Source organism: Rhinopithecus roxellana, chromosome 20 (genome assembly GCF_007565055.1).
Source record: "Rhinopithecus roxellana isolate Shanxi Qingling chromosome 20, ASM756505v1, whole genome shotgun sequence".
Taxonomy (NCBI): Eukaryota; Metazoa; Chordata; class Mammalia; order Primates; family Cercopithecidae; genus Rhinopithecus; species Rhinopithecus roxellana.
In genome coordinates this window covers 73046115-73065385 of record NC_044568.1, presented here as the reverse complement: position 1 = coordinate 73065385, position 19271 = coordinate 73046115, and the positions used below count along the sequence as shown (strand labels likewise).

General features: G+C 47.8%; 1 protein-coding gene across 7 annotated transcripts in view; it reads right to left on the bottom strand.

The window, feature by feature from the left end:
* NPRL3 (NPR3 like, GATOR1 complex subunit) overlaps positions 1 to 12599 on the bottom strand; it is a 61990-nt gene extending 49391 nt beyond the window's left edge. For 5 of the 7 annotated variants that reach the window (XR_004055384.1, XR_004055383.1, XR_004055385.1 and 2 more), the window contains exons 1-2: positions 12183 to 12599; positions 2188 to 2257 (exon numbers count right to left, since the gene is read on the bottom strand). Coding sequence is in view for 2 of the 7 variants with exons in the window: in XM_030924692.1 (XP_030780552.1) it covers positions 2188 to 2257; positions 12183 to 12300 (188 nt within the window). In the remaining 5 variants the exon portion in view is untranslated. Of the gene's footprint in view, positions 1 to 2187; positions 2258 to 2468; positions 2526 to 8693; positions 8713 to 12182 lie in introns of those variants that run through there. The other 2 variants (XR_004055387.1, XR_004055386.1) reach the window with 2 other exon arrangements.
* Between the last annotated feature and the right edge of the window lie 6672 nt (positions 12600 to 19271).

Genomic DNA, 19271 nt, shown 5'->3' with positions numbered 1-19271 from the left:
TTTTTGAGACAGACTCTCGCTCTGTTGCCCAAACTGGAGAGCAGTGGTGCGATCTCAGCTCACTGCAACCTCCGCCTCCCAAGTTCAAGTGATTCTCCTGCCTCAGCCTCCAGAGTAGCTAGGATTACAGGCATGTGCCCCCATGCCTAATTTTTGTATTTTTAGTAGAGGCAGGGTTTTGCCATGTTGGCCAGGCTGGTCTCCTGACTTCAGGTGATCCACCTGCCTCGGCCTCCCAAAGTGCTTGGATTACAGGCATGAGCCTCACATCTGGCCTATTTCAGTTAATTTCAATTTAAATGGCCACATTCGCCAATGTTTGTAATAGTGAGCAGCACAGCTGTGTCCTCACTTCTCTAAGGCAGGCCACCACCCCTCACAAGTTACTGTGTAGCCTGTTAATACTGTTTCAGTGTGGCAAACTGAAGCTCTGGTTTCAGAAAGAAAAGCACTTTTGGGAACAACGATCAAAGACACAGAGTGGATTTGATGCACTTTCACGGCCTTGCTTCAGGAACATGCTCTGAGCTATGACAAGGCAGAGCAGGGGCTTGTGGGCCTACCTGACAAAATAAAACAGGAGAGGAACTGAGTCCCTAAGGATATTAACCCTGTATCTGGAAAACATGAGTGGCAGGCAGTGAGACTTACAGATATATGATGTGCTAAAATTACTGAATGAAGCAATTTTTCAATAAAAGATTCTAGACAGAAGCACGCCCCTCCCACAGTTTTACTTCTTCCTTAAGTTAAATATTAAATTAATTCCCTAGAAAATATCCTCATGGTCATGTCACTGTAAATCTGAAAATTAACTGCAGGAATTAGGTACTGCCAGCCTTCCTTCTGAGTCTTCAGCAGCCTGGGCCTCACATCCACTGCAGCTTGGAGTAAGGATAATGTGGGGGCTGGCCAGCAGGCAGCCCTGCTCTAAGCTGATCTGTGGCACAGCTGGAAGGAGAACAAGAAATACCTATGCACTGTGCAAGGGCAAAAGCATTCTACATGCCTGTGACAAACCAGAGTTTGTTCCACCACCACATTTAAAGGACAAGACAACCACAGGCCTCTACATCAAAATGACAGTCCAGTGGGGTGTCCAGCAAGCTCCACCCCCCTTCCAAAGCCCACTCCACTCAGAGAAAGTCATCAGTCATGCCAGAGGCCCCAACATCCTCCCAAAAGAGGATAAAAATCACACTCTTGGAACCACAAATTGTGGCCAGGCATGGTGGCTTATGTACGTAATCCCAAAAATTTGGGAGGCCAAGGAAGGAAAATCACTTGAGGCCAGGAGCTCAGGGCCAGCCTGGGCAACAAAGCAAGACCCCATCTCTACAATCAATCAATAAAAATTTTTTAAAAAGAACTACAAATTGCCATGGCAAGTGTGGTGCTGCCTTGTCAGAGAACTGCAGAGAAACAGCACTACCTCGCTGCACAGCAAAGGTCCAGCCTAAGGATCTTAGCTATTTTTTCCCAGGATGGTGGAGGCCAAGTCCTTGACTCCACACAGGCCTTGTCTGTGTTTAAGGGAACTCAGGGCAGGTAATTCACAATCTTCCTTCACCTGGGCCTATGTTAGCATTGACTATGCTTCAAAATGAACAGAAGGCAGAAGTGGTCATTTCTAAAGTTCCTACCCCGGTAGTGCCTCCCAGAGAGAGCAGAGGGCACAAACACAGGAAGGAACTGGATCCACCCTTCATCTGTGCCTAAAAGAACATCAAAGAACATCCAGGTTCACACCATCCCAGCTCTAAACCTCACTGCCCACATCACCACCTAAGCCTGGACTCCAAGAAGGGACTTGACCAGGCTGAGCTATACCCAAGCACCTGCATTTGACCTCTGGGTACATGCTCAAGGAATTAGAACCAAAGACAACAACATAGGGGTCTGCTTTCCTCTACATTTCTTTCATAGGAGATAGACATCCCACAGGGACATGGCTTCATCTGTTCTCTGACCTGCTTTACCCACCAGACAGGCCTGAAGCTGGAACAGGTGCCCAAGACTGTCTATGCAATCCTCCACTCCACACTACCTGAAAGCACACACTAAATGGAAAAAAAAAAAACACCAGACTTCTCACGGAGAAAATATCTGGGCGAACAGGAAGGTGGGGCTTTGTCCAGGCCTGGGACCAGGACCAGCCCCACCCTGAAGTGACCACAGAGCCCTTACCTGGCATCGCCATCCTGGTCATCAGCATGGTCGCCCGTGTTGTTAACAGCATATCTGCTGCGTGGCTTATCTGAGTGAGGGCAAAAAGAGGAGAAGGGCTAAGAAAACAGGATCCTTCCACATACAGGAGGATTATGGAACCGTTAAAAGCCATGTTTTCCAAAACATGGTCTATCCATACCATGGGATATTACTCAGACATAAAAAGGAATGAACCTGGATGAACCCTGACAATATCATGCTCAAGAAGCCAAAGACAAAAGAACAAATAGTGCACTTACAGTACATGAAACGTCTAGAACAGGCAAATGCATCAAGACAGGAAGTAGATTAGAGGTTACCAGGGGCTGGGAGCAGGGGAAATGACAGTATATGAAACGTCTAGAACAGGCAAATGCATCAAGACAGGAAGTAGATTAGAGGTTACCGGGGGCTGGGAGCAGGGGAAATGAAGAGTTACTGGTCAGTGGTTACAGAGTTTCAGTTTGGGTGATGAAAAAGCTTTAGAAATAGCCATAATGGTTGCAAAACATAATGAAAGTAATTAATGTCACTTAATTATACACTTAAAAATCATAAAATGACAAATCTTATGTTATCTTCAAAAACTGTGACAAGCCGGGCACGGTGGCTCATGCCTGTAATCCCAACACTTTAGGAGGCTGAGGTGGGCGGATCACCTGATGTCAGGAGTTCGAGACCAGCCCGGCCAACATGGCGAAATCTTGTCTCTACTAAAAATACAAAAATTAGCGGGGCATGGTGGTGGGAGCCTGTAATCCCAGCTACTGGGGAGGCTGAGGATTGTGCTACAGCACTTGAGCTTGGGCGACAGAGTGAGACTAGGTCTCCAAAAAGAAGAAAGAGAAGAGAAGAGAAGAGAAGAGAAGAGAAGAGAAGAGAGAAGGATGCTAACGATCAACTCAGCCTTTAGCAAAACAATCATTTTGCAGGTGAAAGGCCTTGCCTCAATGTTGATGGCTGTTGACGGATTAGAGTGGTGCTTGCTGAAGTCTGGCGTGCTGTAGCAATTTCTTAAAATAAGACAACAAGGACGTTTCCTACATCCATCAATTTACTCTTCCTTCATGAAAGATTTCTCTGTAGTATGGGATGTTGACTGCACTTTATCCACCACAGAACTTCTTTCAGAATTGGAAGCAATGCTCTCAAACCACACCACTGCTTTAAATAAGTTTATATACTGTTCAAAATCTCTGTTGTCATTTTAACAATGTTTACAACATCTTTACCAGGAATACATTCCAGCTCCAGAAGCTACGTTTTTGTTTTTTTTTTTCTTTTTTTTTTGAGACAGGGTGTCACTCTTGTCATCCAGGCTGGAGTGTGGTGGTGTGATCACAGCTCACTACAGTCTTGACCTCCCAAGGCTCAGGTGATCCTCCTACTTCAGTCCCCTGAGTAGCTGGGACTACAGGCATATGCCACCCATGCCTGGCTAGTTTTTGTATTTTTAATAGAGATGAGTTTTTGTCATGTTGCCCAGGCTGGTCTTGAACTCCTGGGCTCAAGTGATCCACCTGCCTCAGCCTCCCAAGTGTTGGGATTATAGGTGTGAGTCACCACACCCAGCCCAGAAACTGCTTTCTTTGCTCATCCATAACAATCAAGTCCTCGTCCATTCAACTTTTATCGTGAGATTGCAGCATTTCAGTTACATATTTAGGCCCCACTTCTAATTCTACATCTCCTGCTATTGCCACCATATCTGCAGTTACTTCCTCCACTGAAGTCTTGACTCCTTCAAAGTCATCCACGAGGGCTGGAATCAACTTTTTCCAAACTCCTGTTACTGTTGATATTTTGACATGATCACCAATGTTCTTAATGGCATCTATAATGGCACATGCTTTCCAGAAGGTTTTCAATTTATTTTGCCCTGATCTGTCCAAGGAATCAGTATCTATAGCAGCTATAGCCTTCCAAGTTGTATTTCTTACATAATAAGACTTGAAAGTCAAAATTACTTCTTCATCCAAGGGTTACAGAGTGAATCTTGTGCTAGCAGGCATGAAAACAACATTAATCTCCCTATACATCTCCCTTAGAGCTCTTGGACGAGTAGATGCATTTTCAATGAGCAGCAATATTTTGAAAGGAATATTTTTCTGAGCAGTAGGTCTCAACAGTGGGCTGAAAATATTCAGTAAACCCTCTGTAAACAGATGTACTATCATCCAGGCTTTGTTGTTCCACTGACAGAGCATAGGCAGAGTAGATTGAGCATAATTCTGAAGGGTCTTAGGATTTTTATAATGGTAAATGAGCACTGGCTTCAACTTAAGGTCACTAGCTGCATTAGCTCCTAACAAGAGAGTCAGTCCGTCCTTTGAAGTTGCCAGGTTTCTCTCTATGTATGAAAGTCCTATCTGGCATCTCCTTCCAATATAAGGCTGTTTTGTCTACATTAAAAATCTGTTGCGGGGGGTGGTGGCTCATGTCTATAATCCCAGCACTTTGGGAGGCCGAGACAGGTGGATCACCTGAGGTCAGGAGTTCGAGACCAACCTGATCAACATGATGAAATCCCATCTCGGCCGGGCGCGGTGGCTCAAGCCTGTAATCCCAGCACTTTGGGAGGCCAAGACAGGCGGATCAAGAGGTCAGGAGATCGAGACCATCCTGGCTAACACGGTGAAACCCCGTCTCTACTAAAAAAAATACAAAAAACTAGCCGGGCAAGGTGGCGGGCGCGCCTGTAGTCCCAGCTACTCGGGAGGCTGAGGCAGGAGAATGGCGTAAACCCGGGAGGCGGAGCTTGCAGTGAGCTGAGATCCGGCCACTGCACTCCAGCCCGGGCAACAGAGCGAGACTCCGTCTCAAAAAAAAAAAAAAAGAAAAAGAAATCCCATCTCTACTAACAATAAAAAAAATTTTAAAAATTAGCCGGGTGTGGTGGCGCATGCCTGTAATCCCAGCTACTCTGGAGGCTGAGGCAGGAGAATTGCTTGAACCCAGGAGGTAGAGGTTGCAGAGAGCTGAGATTGCACCATTGCACTCCAGCCTGGGCAACAAGAGTGAAAACTCCATCAAAAAAAAGAAATAAAGAAAACAAAGAAAAGAAAGAAAGGGAAGGAAGGAAGGAAGGAAGGAAGGAAGGAAGGAAGGAAGGAAGGAAGGAAGGAAGGAAGGCAGGCAGGCAGGCAGGCAGGCAGGAAGGCAGGCAGGCTGCTGTTTAATGAAGACACCTTCATCAATTATCTTAGCTAAATTTTCTGAATAACTTGCTGCAGCTTCAGCATCATCAATTGCTGCTTCACTTTGCACTTTTTTTTTTTTTGAGACGGAGCTCACTCTGTTGCCCAGGCTGGAGTGCAGTGGCGCGATCTCGGTTCACTGTAAGCTCTGCCTCCTGGGTTCACGCTATTCTCCTGCCTCAGCCTCCGGAGTAGCTTGGACTACAGGTACCCGCCACCACGCCCAGCTAATTTTTTGTATTTTTAGTAGAGACAGGGTTTCACTGTGTTAGCCAGGATGGTCTCCACTTCCTGACCTCGTGATCCGCCCACCTCGGCCTCCCAAAGTGCTGGGATTACAGGCGTGAGCCACCACACCTGGTCCACCTTGCACTTTTACATTAAAAAGATGGTTTCTTTCCTTAAATCTCATGAACCAATCTCTGCTAGCTTCCAACTTTTCTTCTGCAGCTTCCTCACCTCTCTCAGCCTTCTCAGAATTAAAGAGAGTCAGGGCCTTGTTCTGGATTAGGCTTTGGCTTAAGAGAATATTGTGGCTGGTCTGACCTACCCAGACCACTAAAACTTTGCATACCAGCAACAAACAAAGCTATTCAGCTTTTTTATCATGCACTCACTGAATAACACTTTTCGTTTGTTTGCTTTCTTTTGTTTTGAGACAGAGTCTCACTCTTGTTGCCCAGGCTGGAGTGCAATGATGGATCTCAGCTCATGCAACCTCCGCCTCCGAGGTTCAAGCAATTCTCCTGTCTCAGCCTCCTGAGTAGCTGGGATTACAGGCATGGGCCACCACGCCTGGCTAATTTTTGTATTTTTTTTTTTTTTAGTAGAGACAGGATTTCACCATGTTGGCCAGGCTAGTCTCAAACTCCTGACCTCGTGATCCGCCCACCTCAGCTTCCCAAAGTGCTAGGATTACAGATGTGAGCCACTGCGCCCCGCGTTTTTGTTGTTGTTGTTGTTGTTGTTTGTTTGTTTGTTTGAATAGTCAGGGCGTCCCTATGTTGCCCAGGCTAGATTTAAACTCCTGGGCTCAAGCAATTTTCCTGCCTCCACCTCCCAGGTAGCTGGGAGTACAGGTGCAGGCCTGGCTTGGGGTAACACTTTCCATTTCCTTCAAGAGCTTTTCCTTTGCATTTACCATTTGGCTGTTTAGTGCAAGTGGCCTAGCTTTGGGCCTAGTTCAGCTTTCAACATGCCTTCCTCCAGAAGCTTAATCATTTCTAGCTTTTGATTTTAAGTGAGAAACATGTGATTATTTATTTCACTTGAACTCTTAGAGACCACTGCAGATAACTGGCTTAATTTCAATACTGTTGTGTCTAAGGGAACAGGGTGGTCCAAGGAGACGGAAACAGATGAGGGAACAGCCAGAATATACACATTTCTTGATGAAATTTGCTATCTTATGTGGGCATGGTTCGTGGTACCTGAAAACAATCACAATAGTAACATAAAGATCACGGATCACCATAACAGATACAGTAATAATGAAAAAGTTTGAAATACTCCAAGAATTACCAAAACATCACATAGAGACACAAAGTGACTATATACTGTTGGAAAAATGGTGCTGACAGACTTGCTGGACACAGGGTTGCCATAAACCTTCAATTTGTAAAAAACACAATAAAGTGAAGTGCAGTAAGACAAGGTAGGCCCCTATGCACATGTACACACACACACCCTCGCAGTGTGGGATGACAATTAGGTTGGAAAAAGCACAGACAAAATAAAAAAATTTAAATGTACATACACCAAGAACCTTCATATACACAAACAATAATACTTTACCAGAGTAAAAAAAATTTAAAACCTAGTGATGAACCTAAGACGAGTGCAAGAGGCCCATGAAAACAACAGAAAAGCTAATAAGGGAGAAAAGAATGAACAGAAGACATATCATGTTCCTGACAGGGAAGATTCAACATAAAGATGCTTTTTCTTCACAGTTAATCAACGGATTCAAAGCTACCTACACCAAGAGCTTGGGAGTGGGACCTAATACACTTGATGCTAAAGTTTACAAGGAAAAATAATAAAGCACAGTCAGGATAATGCTGAAAAAGAAAAGTAATGACAAAAGACTAATCTAACGTGATAGTATAACATAATATCAAGTTACAGTAATTAATTATTATGGAACCTACAGATAGATCATTGGAGGAGATAAGAAAGATCAAAAAATAGGCCGGGCGCGGTGGCTCAAGCCTGTAATCCCAGCACTTTGGGAGGCCAAGACGGGCAGATCACGAGGTCAGGAGATCGAGACCATCCTGGCTACCACGGTGAAACCCCGTCTCTACTAAAAAATACAAAAAAACTAGCTGGGCGAGGTGGCGGGCACCTGTAGTCCCAGCCACTCGGGAGGCTGAGGCAGGAGAATGGCATGAACCCGGAAGGCGGAGCTTGCAGTGAGCCGAGATCGCGCCACTGCACTCCAGCCTGGGCGACAGAGCGAGACTCTGTTTAAAAAAAAATAAATAAATAAATAAAATAAAAAAATTTAAAAAAACAAGAAAGATCAAAAAATAGATCTAAGCAAACATGAGAATTTAGCACATGATAAAGACAGAAAAATCAATTAGTAGAAGTAAGGTGAATTATTCAATAAAATTATGTTGGAACCAGATAGCCATATGGAAAAGTAAATTATGTTGGCCCAATCAATCACCATTTGGCCATGCTGTGGCCTGTTATAACTCCTGTTCCACAGGGTTCCAAAGGCAACCAAGCAGTTCATCCACAACTCTTCCCAAGTGTCCAGAAAATATCAGTTCTTAGGATGAGCCTTCACCTTATGCCAAGACAAACACATTTAAAAACCAGACATACTGGCCGGGCACGGTGGCTCAAGCCTGTAATCCCAGCACTTTGGGAGGCCGAGACGGGCGGATCACGAGGTCAGGAGATCGAGACCATCCTGGCTACCACGGTGAAACCCCGTCTCTACTAAAAAATACAAAAAACTAGCCGGGCGAGGTGGCGGGCGCCTGTAGTCCCAGCTACTCTGGAGGCTGAGGCAGGAGAATGGTGTAAACCCAGGAGGCGGAGCTTGCAGTGAGCTGAGATCCGACCACTGTACTCCAGCCTGGGCGACAGAGCGAGACTCCGTCTCAAAAAAAAAAAAAAAAAAAAAAAAAAAAAAAAAAAAAAAAAACCAGACATACTTTGGGAGGCCGAGGCAGGCAGATCATGAGGTAAGGAGTTCAAGACCAGCCTGGCCGATATGGTAAAACCCTGTCTCCACTAAAAATACAAAAATTAGCCGGGCGTTGTGGCACGCACCTGTAGACCCAGCTACTCAGGAGGCTGAGGCAGGAAAATCGCTTGAACCCGGGAAGAGGAGGTTGCAGAGAGCCGAGGTCACGCCATTGCACTTCAGCCTGGGCGACAGAGACTCTGTCTAAAAAAAAAAAAAAAGACATAGTCTGGAGGAAAATAAGGGAGTTTTTTATTATTGTTGCTAATACTTTTGGAGAGCAGAGCCAGGCACGGAGGTTCACGCCTATAATCCCAGCACTTTAAGAGGCCAAGGCGGGTGGATCACCAGGTCAGGAGATCGAGACCATCCTGGCTGACACGGTGAAACCCCCGTCTCTATTAAAAGTACGAAAAATTAGCTGGGTGTGGTGGCAGCGACTGTAGTCCCAGCTACTACAGACTAAGGCAGGAGAATGGCGTGAACTCGGGAGGCGGAGCTTGCAGTGAGCCGAGATCGGGCCACTGCACTCCAGCCTGGGCACGAGAGGGAGACTCCGCCTCAAAAAAATAAAATAAAACAATTTTGGAGAGCAGAACGTCTTTCTATTTAAAACAAAACTAAGAAACCACAAGAGATTAGACTAAAACTTCATAAAAATCAAAACTCTGGCAAGAACTACACAGAAGCGAACAGGGTAACTATAGCTTTGTCACAAGACCTATTTTTACATTAAATATACAAAGAACTCCTTCAAATCTATAAGGAAAAAAAATCAAACAACCCAAGAGAACATTACGCAAAGGTTATAAATAAGTCGCTGAAAAGGAAATCCAAATGGCTCCAAAAACAGGAAAACATGCTTTCTATCTCAATTGAAAGCCAAATAAACATTAAAATTACTACCAGATACAATTTTTCCCCTACCAGATTAACAAAGATTGAAAAATCTAACCTATTAAAAATAAATATGCTCCTTATCCCTTAGGCCCAACCATGCTACTTCAGGGATTTAACATTACAAGAATTCTCACTTTGGGAGGCCGAGGTGGGCGGATCACGAAGTCAGGGGATTGAGAGCATCCTGGCTAACACTGTGAAACCCCGTCTTTACTAAAAATAAAAATAAAAAAAATTAGCCGGGCGTGGTGGCAGGCACCCGTAGTCCCAGCTACTAGGGAGGCTGAGGCAGCAGAATGGCGTGAACCCAGAGGCAGAGCTTGCAGTGAGCCGAGAGGGCGCCACACTGCACTCCAGCCTGGGCGACAGAGTGGGACTCCATTTAAAAAAAAAAAAAAATTACAAGAATTCTGCAAAATGACAATACATGGAAAGGACGTTTGCACTTTTCGTATTAGCAAAAGACTGAAAACAAGTTTACTTCCATCAACGAAGAGGACGAGATAAACAAATCACAATATGTTCATCTAATGGAATTCACAGTGGCCGGTAAAAAGGACAAGGATGCTGGACAGGTTCTGATTCTACATCAAAGATGCAGACATGAAGTGAAAATGAAAACAGGGGCAGAACAGTGTGTATGGTGTGCATGCCTTTGCTTGTGCTTAGTTTTAAAAAAACACAATTGCAGGCTGGGCGCAGTGGCTCATGCCTGTAATCTCAGCACTTTGGGAGGCCAAGGCAGCTGGATTACGAGGTCAGGAGATCGAGACCAGCCTGGCCAACATGGTGAAACCCCATCTCTACTAAAAATACAAAAAAAAAATTAGCTGGGCATGGTGCCTCTAATTCCAGCAACTCGGGAGGTTGAGGCAGGAGAATCGCTCGAACCAGGGGGTTGGAGGTTGTGGTGAGCCGAGATCGCGCCACTGCACTCCAGCCTGGCGAGAGTGCGAGACTCGTCTCAAAAAATGAAAATAAAAAAGAAATGCATACGCCTGTATTAACACAGAAGGTCCTGGAAAGACACAGAAAAATGGTAACACTAGTTACCCCTATGATGCAAACTGGGGGCCAATGGTAGGAAAGAACTTTCATAATCTAAACTCCTTTGTATCTTTAAAACTTTCTGCCATATCACAAGTTTAAAAGTAATTTTAGCCGGGCACAGTGGCTCAAGCCTGTAATCCCAGCACTTGGGGAGGCCGAGGCAGGTGGATCACGAGGTCAGGAGATCGAGACCATCCTGGCTAACACGGTGAAACCCCGTCTCTACTAAAAAATACAAAAACCTAGCCAGGCAAGGTGGTGGGCGCCTGTAGTCCCAGCTACTTGGGAGACTGAGGCAGGAGAATGCCATAAACCCGGGAGGCAGAGCTTGCAGTGAGCTGAGATGCGGCCACTGCACTCCAGACTGGGCGACAGAGCGAGACTCTGTCTCAAAAAAAAAAAAAAAAAGTAATTTTAAAACAAAACATAAAATAAAAACTGAACAGTCCGGGTGCGGTGGTTCACGCCTGTAATTCCAGCACTTTGGGAGGCCGAGGCGGGTGGATCACTTGAGGCCAGGAGTTCCAGATCAGGCTGGCCAACATGGCAAAACCCCGTCTCTACAAAAAAAAAAAAAAAAGCAGGGCATGGTGGCGTGCGCCCGTAGTCCCAACTACTTGGGAGGCTGAGGCAGGAGAATTGCTTGAACCCGGGAGGTGGAGGTTGCAGTGAGCCGAGATCGCGCCACTGAACTCCAGCCTGGGTGACAGAGCGAGACTCCGTCTCAAAAAATAAAATAAAAACAAAAACTGAACACTCATGATGATGAAAAATCAAAAGTAATCTACATGCCGTCCACAGGGGAAGGCAGCAGCCTGCAGTTAAGGGTGAGGTTGATCCCAGCTTGCAAAGGCAGCCAGCCACAGAACAATTCGTGCAATGAAAAACCTCACGCAATGTTCTCTTTTTCTGTGGACAGATCTGCATCTATGCACAGGGCAGACAACTCCCAACACGGCCATGGGTGATCCTTGTGTTGGCTGGAACTGGGGGTGGCAAAGACAACTTCAGATGGTCGCACAACCTTTTTTTTTGTTTGTTTGTTTGAGACGGAGTCTCGCTCTGTCACCCAGACTGGAGTGCAGTGGTGTGATCTCGGTTCACTGAAACCTCCGCTTCTCGGGTTCAAGCGATTCTCCTGCCTCAGTCTCCCGAGTAGCTGGGATTATGGGCACGCACCACCACGCCCGGCTAATTTTTGGGGTTATTATTTTTTTTTAGTAGAGACGGGGTTTCAACCATGTTGGCCAGGCTGGTCTCGAACTCCTGACCTCAGGGGATCCGCCCACCTCGGCCTCCCAAAGTGCTGGGATTACAGGTGTGGGCCACAGCGACTGGCCTTGTTTGCGTAAGTTTGTATTTTCTCAAGATGAATACATCCAAAACTCATTTTATTTTACTTTATTTTTTAAAGGCTGGAGACTGATGAAATGTCAGCAGTAGTTGCTTTGGTGTGGTGAACAATGCATGATTTTAATTGTTAAATATTTTTTTTCCTTTTTCTACTTTTCAAATACTCTACAACGAGCAGGTCTCGAAGGCCCAGCAAAAGCTAAGCTCCGCGAGGCGGCCCGGGAACCAGGCGGCCCCCGCGAGCGCCAGGCCCCCGCCCAGCGCTCACTTACTTGTCTGGGACGCCGGGTGCTCCTGGCTTCTCTGGAAGGGGTACCTGAACAGCAGCTTGTTGCCCCTGCTCCCCGAGCTCACCAGAATCACGCTGATGGGGCTGGTGTTGTCCCGCATCCCGCCGTGGGGCCGAGGCCGGGGGCGGAGGGGGCCTGAGGAGGACGAAGGCGGGGACGGAGGGGGCCTGAGGACAGGGGCGGCGACGGAGGGGGCCTGAGGAGGGCAGGGATGGAGGCGGTGGGGGCCTGAGGAGGACGGCGCCGGGGGCGGAGGGGGCCTGAGGAGGACGGCGCCGGGGGAGGAGGGGGCCAGAGGAGAGCAGACGTGGAGGCGGAGGGGTCCTCAGGAGGCCGGGCCGGAGGCGGAGGGAGCAGCGCGACAGTCATCAACCCACGTGCCACCCTCCGGGCTCGCGAGAGTTCGGCGACACCGCCCGGAGGAGGTGCTGAGGCGACAGCCGGGGGAACGGCGCAGGCGCAGGCAGCGGAATGCGCAGGCGCAGGGCCTTCTGGACGCCACCGAGCCGCCCTGGTGCTGTCTGGAGCCTTCCGAGTCTCACTTGGGGTCAAGGTGCGGATGGGAAAGGCGCGGAGTCGAGTCAGCATCCCTCTTGATGTTGGTTTCTTCATTTTAAAAATAACACTTGCTTTGGAGAGAAAATTCAAACTTGGAAATATAAAGTATAAAAAGATAAAAGGAAAAAGTTAAAAATCACTTAAGTGGCTCACAGACTTAAATTAAGTGGTAAAACTGCCAAACACGGGCCGGGCGCGGTGGCTCACCCCTGTAATCCCAGCACTTTGGGAGGCCGAGGAGGGGGAAACACGAGGTCAGCAGTTGCCCAACATAGTGAAACCCCGTCTCGACTAAAGAATACAAAATATTAGCCGGCCGTGGTGGCAGGCGCCCGTAACCCCAGCTACTTGGGAGGCTAAGGGAGGAGAATCGCTTGAACCCGGGACGCGGAGGTTGCAGTGAGCCAAGATCGCGCCATTGCACTCCAGCCTGGGCGGCAGAGCGACGAGACTCCGAATCAAAAGAAAGAAAGAAAGAAAGAAAGAAAAAGGCCGTTAGAAGTGGCTCACGCCTGCAATCCCAGCACTTTGGGAGGCCGAGACGGATGGATCACGAGGTCAGGAGATCGAGACCATCCTGGCTAAGATGGTGAAACACTGTCTCTACTAAAAATACAAAAAAAAAAAAATTAGCTGGGCGTGGTGGTGCGTGCCTGTAATCCCAGATACTGGGGGAGGCTGCGACAGGAAAATCGCTCGAACCCGGGAGGTGGAGCTTGCAGTGAGCCGAGATTGCGCCACTGCACTGCAGCCTGGGCGACAGAGCGAGACTCTGTCTCAAAAAAAAAAAAAAAAGCAAACACTTGGAAGCCAACAGGAGATCTTCGAGACCTTGGATGACGCAGTGACCCTAAAGGCAGGAACGACTACAGAAAAATAAATTAAACTTCACCAGATTAAAAACTTTAATGTGGCCGGACACGGTGGCTGACGCCTGAAATCCCAGCACTTTGGGAGGCCGAAGTGGGTGGATCAGGAGATCAGGAGATCTAGACCAGCCTGGTCAACATGGTGACACCCCGTCTCTCTACTAAAAACACAAAAATTAGCCAGGCGTGGTGGTGCGTTCTTGTAATCCCAGAGGCTGAGGCAGGAGAATCGCTTGAACCCAGGAGGTGGAGGTTGCAGTGAGCCAAGATCATGCCACTAAACTCCCGCCTGGTGACAGTGCAAGACTCCATCTCAAAACAAAACAAAAACTTGTGTGCCTTAAAGGACACCACCAAGAAAATTAAAAGTCCACCCACAGAACAGGAGAAAATATTTGTAAGTCACATATCTGATAAGGGAATTGTATCTAGAATGTAGGAAAATTACAACTCAACAATAAAAAGACAATCAATTGAAAAATGCACAAAGGATATGAATTTTTTCCAGTGCTTTATGCAAAGGGCCAATAAGCACCAGAAGATGCTCAGCTCACGGTGGAGGCTCGTGCCTGTGACCCTAGCGCTGAGAGGCCGGGAGCTCCAGACCAGCCTGGGCAAAAGCGCCAGACCCCGTCTCTACAAAAAATAGAAATTAAAAATGCTCAGCATTATTGGGCATTAGGGAGATGCAAATCAAAACTATAAATTGGCCGGGCGCGGTGGCTCAAGCCTGTAATCCCAGCACTTTGGGAGGCCGAGATGGGTGGATCACGAGGTCAGGAGATCGAGACCATCCTGGCTAACATGATGAAACCCCGTCTCTACTAAAAAAAATACAAAAAATTAGCCGGGCGAGGTGGCGAGCGCCTGTAGTCCCAGCTACTCGGGAGGCTGAGGCAGGAGAATGGCGTGAACCCGGGAGGCAGAGCTTGCAGTGAGCTGAGATCACACCACTGCACTCCAGCCTGGGCAACAGAGCGAGACTCCGTCTCAAAAAAAAAAAAAAAAAAAAAAAACCTACAAATAGATGCCACATCACATGTCCTATGATGGCTATAATCAAAAAGACAAAATAAGCGTCAGCAGGGGTGTGGAGAAACAGGAATCTCTCTCCTGTTGGTGGGAATGTAAGAGGCTACACTCGCTGTGGAAAACAGGCCAGCAGTTCCTGAAAGGTTAGAGTTAACATGACACTCAGCAAATCCCCCTTTTAGATATATAGCCAAGAGAAATGAAAGCGTATGTCCACACAAAAACATATGTGTTCTTAGTAATATTATTCATAATAGCCCAAAGTGAAAGTGTTCCGAGGGTATATCAACTGATGAATGGGTGAATATGGTATAGTTCGTTTAAGGGAATACCATTCAGCCGTAAAAAGGAATGAAGTGCGGCACATGAATTCATCTTGAAGACACGGTAATATATGATTCCATTTATATAAGATGCCCAGAATAGGCGAATCCATAGAGACAGAAAGATGAGTGGCTGCCTAGGGCTGCCGGGGGGTCAGGGGAAATATGGAGCTATTGTTAATAGATATGGGTTTTTTTGAAGGGGAACGTTGACTGTGGTAATGGTCACACAGCTCTGTGAATGTGAATACACTAAAAGACATGGAAGTGTACACTTTAAGTGGATAAGTTTTATGGTATGCAAATTGTTATGGTATGGTAAATTATATCTCAATAAAGTTGTTCTTTAAAAAATCACCCCACCCACCCTATCCCAGGCTTCTCCAGGAGGTGACTAAAGTTAATGGTCTTCTTTGGCTGCTTCCAGAACTTTCCCAAGCACATCAAAGGCATCAGAACCTAACCACTAGACTGAGGGGTGAGCGTTTTCACTGTTGCAAGTAACCCGCTTGCACCAACACTGACACTAATGTGTATTTTGCAGAACAGATTTTTGGGTTGGCCTCACCAGGGTGAAGGGTGTGTGTGTTTGAAATGGCTCAGCACTACCAACAGGTGTGTGTTCTTGCACAGGGCTGCATAACTTTTTTTTTTTCTTTTTTTTTTTTTTTTTTGAGACGGAGTCTCGCTCTGTCGCCCAGGCTGGAGTGCAGTGGCTGGATCTCAGCTCACTGCAAGCTCAGCCTCCCGGGTTTACGCCATTCTCCTGCCTCAGCCTCCCGAGTAGCTGGGACTACAGGCGCCCGCCACCTTGCCCGGCTAGTTTTTTTTTGTTTGTTTTTTTGAGATAGAGTCTCGCTCTGTCACCCAGGCTGGAGGGCAGTGGCACGATCTCAGCTCACTGCAAGCTCCGCCTCCCGGGTTCAAGCGATTCTCCTGCCTCAGCCGCCCACCACCACACCCAGCTAATTTTTTGTACTTTAAGTAGAGACGGGGTTTCACCGTGTTAGTCAGGATGGTCTTGATCTCCTGACCTTGTGATCCAGCCGCCTCGGCCTCTCTAAGTGCTGGGATTACAGGCGTGAGCCACCGCGCCCGGACTGCATAACCTTTTTTTTTCTGAAATTCCCAGAAAGGAAAATGGTGTCTTGTTCTAGGTTGCATTTCTTTGATTGAGAGAGTGAGCTGCATCACTTGACTATTTGCAGAGAATTGCTTTTCTTATTTTCTTTACAGGTTGTCTGTTCTTGGATGGTTTGGCTGTGTTCTTTCTAAGGAATAGATAACCTCTGTTACAGATTGTGCAAGTCTTTATCCCAGTTGTGTGTGTTTTGATTTCATGTATAATCAAAGGGTTTGTGAGTTCTCCCACACTTCCCAGGAGTGCCTCTGGGATGGAAATGAGAATGCAGGAGCAGGGCTCCAGGCTGGAAGGGTGAGATGGGACAGGTGGGGGTGGGATGGAAATGAGAATGCAGGAGCAGGGCTCCAGGCTGGAAGGGTGAGATGGGACAGGTGGGGGTGGGGGAACCCGGGGCAGTGGCCGGTGGTGGTAATGGAGGACTCCTCACAGGGACACTGGGCATCTGTGTGCGACCGACCATACGAATGGAGCAGGACTGTGACTCAGGCCTCCCTCTTCTGACCTAATCATGCTGCTGCCCTAATGGGCAGAACCTTGGGGCTCCAGACTGGCCATCTCTGGGCTCAAAGGATCCCACTGTTCCCCAGTTACCCTCTCAGAGTTGGCCTCCTGCCACTCATTGTTCATTCTTTTGACTATAGTCGATAATAATGAGCACTCGAACTGGTGAAAGCGCAGGGGGCTCACTATGACCCCAGCCCACAGAGGTCCTGGGTGTGTCCCTGGCCTCGCAGCAGCACTCTGGATCCCAGTGCCACCCTCATGTCCATGTTTGCACCTCATCGGCTGTTAGAAATGAGACATCATTGCCACACCCTGGCCTGAGGGTCAGTGGGCCTTACTTTGGACCTCAGTTTCCCCACCAGTAACAGGGTTCAGAGCAGATGGTCCCTGAGTGAGTCCCAGCTCTAAGTTCTCCCAGTGTCTCCTGGACAATGAAGTGCAAGGGCCAACCTCCACTTGCTACAGGGGACATCCTCAGTCTCTTCTCTGCTAAGACCCCACACCTCTAAGTCGTCCTCATTTTACCTTTAAATAACTGTTTCATAACCTGCTTTTTTGCAGGTAAGTAGATTTTTGGAAACCGAAACCCCTGACCCTTCTTTCCAGCCTGGGCCTGCCCTTGGCAGGACAGGAGGCCTTATCAGTCCTGCCACTCGGTCTGGGCCTCATAGGGACACCACCATCTGCAGGAAGGCCGGGTGGAGTTCACAGACTCTATCTGGGACTTGCCTGGCCACCTCCACCTTCTCAGCTGAGTGTTAGTACCCCACCAGGGAGAACCACTCACACACAGTAGTAATAAAAATAATTTACAATTCATGCTGCAAGTTGCTGTGCGCCTTCCCAACACTGAGGTGGGGGCTAGTCTAATCCCCATCATAGAGGTTAAAACAGTGAAACTAGGACTTACAAGGCAAATCAGCCTGTTCAGGGTCACTGAGGTTCTGCTGTCATGGGTGGGTTTGCAGATGCCCAATCCAGCATTCTACTGAGTGTCCAATGGCTTGTCAATGGCCAGACACCCTCTGAGCTCAGCCTCAGCTGCTCAGGCACAGAACATGCCTGGAACTTGGAATTCAGGCCAGAAACCAGTGGACACCAGCATCCTATACTCACTGCACAGGCTCGGGCTCAAACCAAGACCCAGGGACAGGAAGAGACAAGTCCCAGCCCCAGCCGGCCTCTCAGCCCACACAAACCATCAGGGCTTGTTTTCTGCTCCATGGAAGCCTCAGACATGTTTCATAACCTCCTGGAGCCTCCGTTTCCTTATCTTTCCAGTGTAATGATGGCCAGGTGCAGTGGCTCATGCCTGTAATCCCAAGCACTTTAGGAGGCCGAAGTGGATGGATCGGCCGAGGCGGGCTGGCCTCAAACTTGAGCTCAGGAGTTTGAGGCCAGCCTAGGCAACATGGCAAAACCCCGTCTGTACTAAAAATACAAATATTACCCAGGCTTAGTGGTGCGTGCCTGTAGTCCCAGCTACTCAGGAGGCTGAGGTGGGAGGATCACCTGAGCTTGGGGAGTTGAACCTGCACTGAGCTGAGACTGTCACACTGCACTCTAGCCTGGAGGACAGAATAAGAAGATCTGTCACAAAGCAAAACAAAACAAAACCCAACTAACGATAATAAAATAAACCCTCCCTCACAGGGTGGTTGTGAGGGTCAAGTACCCAGAATGAAGAGTGTTGGTGCCATGTGCAGAACTTAGAAAGTGCTCAACAAGTCTCAGCCAAGCAGACACGGACTCCCTTCAACACAGTCAGTCCCAGGTGGACTGTTGCCAAATGCAAAAGACAACACGGTAAAGCTTTTAGAAATGTGGTCTAGTGGCCAGGCGCTATGGCTCATGCCTGTAATCTCAGCACCTTGGAAAGCTGAGGCGGGCAGATCACAAGGTCAGGAGTTCAAGACCAGTTTGACCAACATGGGGAAACCCTCTCTACTAAAGATTCAAAAAATCGGCCGGGCGCGATGGCTCAAGCCTGTAATCCCAGCACTTTGGGAGGCCGAGATGGGTGGATCACGAGGTCAGGAGATCGAGACCATCCTGGCTAACATGGTGAAACCCCGTCTCCACTAAAAAATACAAAAAACTAGCCAGGCGTGGTGGCGGGCGCCTGTAGTCCCAGCTACTCGAGAGGCTGAGGCAGGAGAATGGCGTGAACCTGGGAGGCGGAGCTTGCAGTGAGCTGAGATCCAGCCACTGTACTCCAGCCTGGGTGACAGAGCGAAACTCAGTCTCAAAAAAAAAAAAAAAGATTCAAAAAATTAGCTGGGTGTAGTGGCACGCACCCGTAATGCCAGCTGCTTGGGAGGCTGAGGCAGGAGAATTGCTTGAACCTGGGAGGCAGAGATTACAGTGAGCTGAGATTATGCCATTGCACTCCAGCCTGTGAGACAGAGTGAGACTCCATCTCAAAAAAAAAAAAAAACTTAGCTGGGTGGTAGTGGCATGTACCTGTAATCCCAGCTACTCGGGAGGCTGAGGTAGGAGAATTGCTTGAGCCTGGGAGGCAGAAGGTTGTGGTGAGCCAAGATGGAGCCACTGCACTCCAATCTGGGTGAGAGAGTGAGACCCTGTCAAAAAAAAAAAAAAAAAGAAATGTGGTCTAAAAGACTCTCTTCACTTTGAGAGA